Below are 2,355 nucleotides of genomic sequence, written 5' to 3'. Positions count from 1 at the left end.
GGGGGGGGGTCTTTTTGAGACAGGGCCTCGCTTGTAGTTTAGGCTGGCCTTGAGCTCACTTTGTAGCCCAGGCTGGTCTTGAACTCACAATAATCCTCCTGCCTCAGCTTCCTGAGTGCTGGGATTACAGGCATCTGCCACTCCCCGCGGCAATGCACATTGTATAAACCAATCCTCAATCCAAATGTCCATCAACCAAGGAAGGAATGCTTAAAAAAGATGTGATTTTTTTTATACTATGGAATATTACTCAGCTATTAAGATAAACTCGAGGCTTTTATAGGTAAATGGATGCAACTTGAAACCATTCTTATAAGTGAAATAAATCAGAATTGCATGTGTAAACATTTATTGCTGGGCTGGGGATTTAGCTCAGCGGCACAGCACCTGCCTGGCAAGCGCAAGGTTGTGAGTTCGATCCCCGGTACCGGGGAAAAAAACAACAATAACAACAAAAAAAAACCCCAAGCACTGTATTGTCTTCCTAGTGTAAGAAACTGAAAGAGTAAATAAGATCCACAAGGTACAATAGAAATTGTGAAAGGGAAGGAAACTGCTCAAAAGGAAAGAACAACGGGATGGGGGAAAAGAGAAAAGGAAATATATATATATATACACACACAAGATAGCTAAGGTAATTGTACTACTAATTTCTCTTAGTTCATTGAAAGGAACAGTTATATTGTTTGATCAGTTTTGCATGCCTGTATCTGGTAATCTGAACAACTACTTTGTTTTGTTTTGTTTTTTGGTTTTTGGTTTTTTTCCCGGTACCGGGAATCAAACTCAGGACCTTGCACTTGCCAGGCAGGCGCTGTGCCGCTGAGCTAAATCCCCAGCCCCTGAACAACTACTTTGAAGGTAACAATAGGCAATATGACAACCATTGTTAACTCTCTATCGTCTTGTTTTGATATTAAAAAAACAATCCCCAGTTGACAAGCCATTCTGCCTCTGTACTTCCTGCTTGTGTATCCCATACAAGGCCTAGACCACCAGAGATCGAGGCCTGACGTTTTGGAATGATCCGGATCAGTGCCCGTCTATGTACATAAATCTGCCTCCAAATCCCGCGGTCGTAGGTATCTCTTCTTGCCCCTGCGGTGCAACCCTGCCACCACTGCCACTCCCATCAGCTCGGGTCATCCTCACTTGTGGAAATGCTCGAGCAGCCTCAGGGAGGCCAGACTGGGGAAAAAAGGCCGGTGTGGCTGGGCTCGGCCTGGTGGGGCTGAGCAGGGGAGGGGGAGGCGCTGCGCCGCTCCCCGGCTCATTCTGGGTAAAGGGTTGGTCTTTCTGAACCTCAGAAGGTGGTGGAACCACATCCTGGTCACACCCGCCCACCCCTCGCCCTCTCCCTGCTCAGCCTGGCGCTGCCTTCCTAACCACCTACCCCGGCCGTGCGGGTTCCCAGAACCAGACCCTGCGCCAGCAGTGTCCTGGCTCCTCAGGGGGCGAGCACTGGAAGCCGGGGCCCAGGCCGCAGAGGTCCTTGGCCAGGGATGTGTGGGTCCTGGTTGTGCTAGGAAGCTGCTAGCCGTCCGGTGTGGTGCCCGGAAGGCCTGGTCACGACAGGTGGTCCTCCCTCCCTCCCCCTTCCTCTCGCTGCTGAAGCTAGAGTTCCTGTCGCTCGGGGCGTCCTTGACTTTGTTGCCTGCCACGTATCTGAATGAGTGGGTTGCTTCAGTATAATTATGGCCGATAACGCTGCCCCCGCCTCTCAGTCCCCTGCCAGGCCACTGCTTCCTGTCTCAGATGTCACCAGGTCCCCAGCACGGCACCCTCTTCTGGCATGGCCTGGCCGCTGCTGCTCATCTTCATCGCTGTCCACCCAGGTGACCGGGTTTGCCCAGGACGCTAAGGGCGCGGCGCGGGAGGGAGCGCGTGGGGAGGCTGCACAAGGATGCTGGGAAGCAGGTTCTGGGGTCTGAACCCTGCCGGGGGGCGGCGAACTCTTCACCTCTGTGACAGGAGGAGGGTGGAAGGCCCAGGTTCACAGTCCCTCAGGTCACCCCTGCGTCCTTCCCAGGAAGACAAAATTGAAAGGACCACAAAAAGGGCTGGAAGGAAAGAGGGACTTAAAAGAAGCAGCCAGGATTTTGGTCGATTTTTTAAAGGGTATTGATTTGATGTTTAAGAAGTATTGTTACGCGGGAGGCTGAGGCAGGAGGATTGCTGCAAGTTCCAGGCCAGCCTGGGCTACAAAGTGAGTTCAAGGCCAGCCTGAAATGTGTAGCGAAACCCTGTCTCAAAAAGACAAGAAAAACCTTGGGATATAGCTCAGTGGCACAAGCTCCTGCCTGGCAAGTGCAAGGTCCTGATTTTGATTCTCAGTATCAAAAAAAAAAAAAAAAA

The 2,355-nt window shown here is 51.5% G+C and overlaps 1 protein-coding gene across 1 annotated transcript in view; it reads left to right on the top strand.

Moving 5' to 3' along the window:
* Positions 1-1,040: 1,040 nt before the first annotated feature.
* Positions 1,041-2,355, top strand: part of Ncr3 (natural cytotoxicity triggering receptor 3) — a gene marked incomplete in the record, with an annotated part of 4,392 nt that continues 3,077 nt past the window's right edge. The window contains 2 exon segments of the mRNA XM_013516929.1: positions 1,041-1,575; positions 1,725-1,835. Of these exon segments, the coding sequence (XP_013372383.1) occupies positions 1,793-1,835 (43 nt within the window).

This window comes from Chinchilla lanigera, unplaced genomic scaffold, assembly GCF_000276665.1.
Source record: "Chinchilla lanigera isolate Chin_1 unplaced genomic scaffold, ChiLan1.0 scaffold00036, whole genome shotgun sequence".
NCBI classification, from domain to species: Eukaryota; Metazoa; Chordata; class Mammalia; order Rodentia; family Chinchillidae; genus Chinchilla; species Chinchilla lanigera.
The sequence above is the reverse complement of the archived record's forward strand: the minus strand, read 5'-3'. Positions and strand labels throughout refer to the sequence as shown.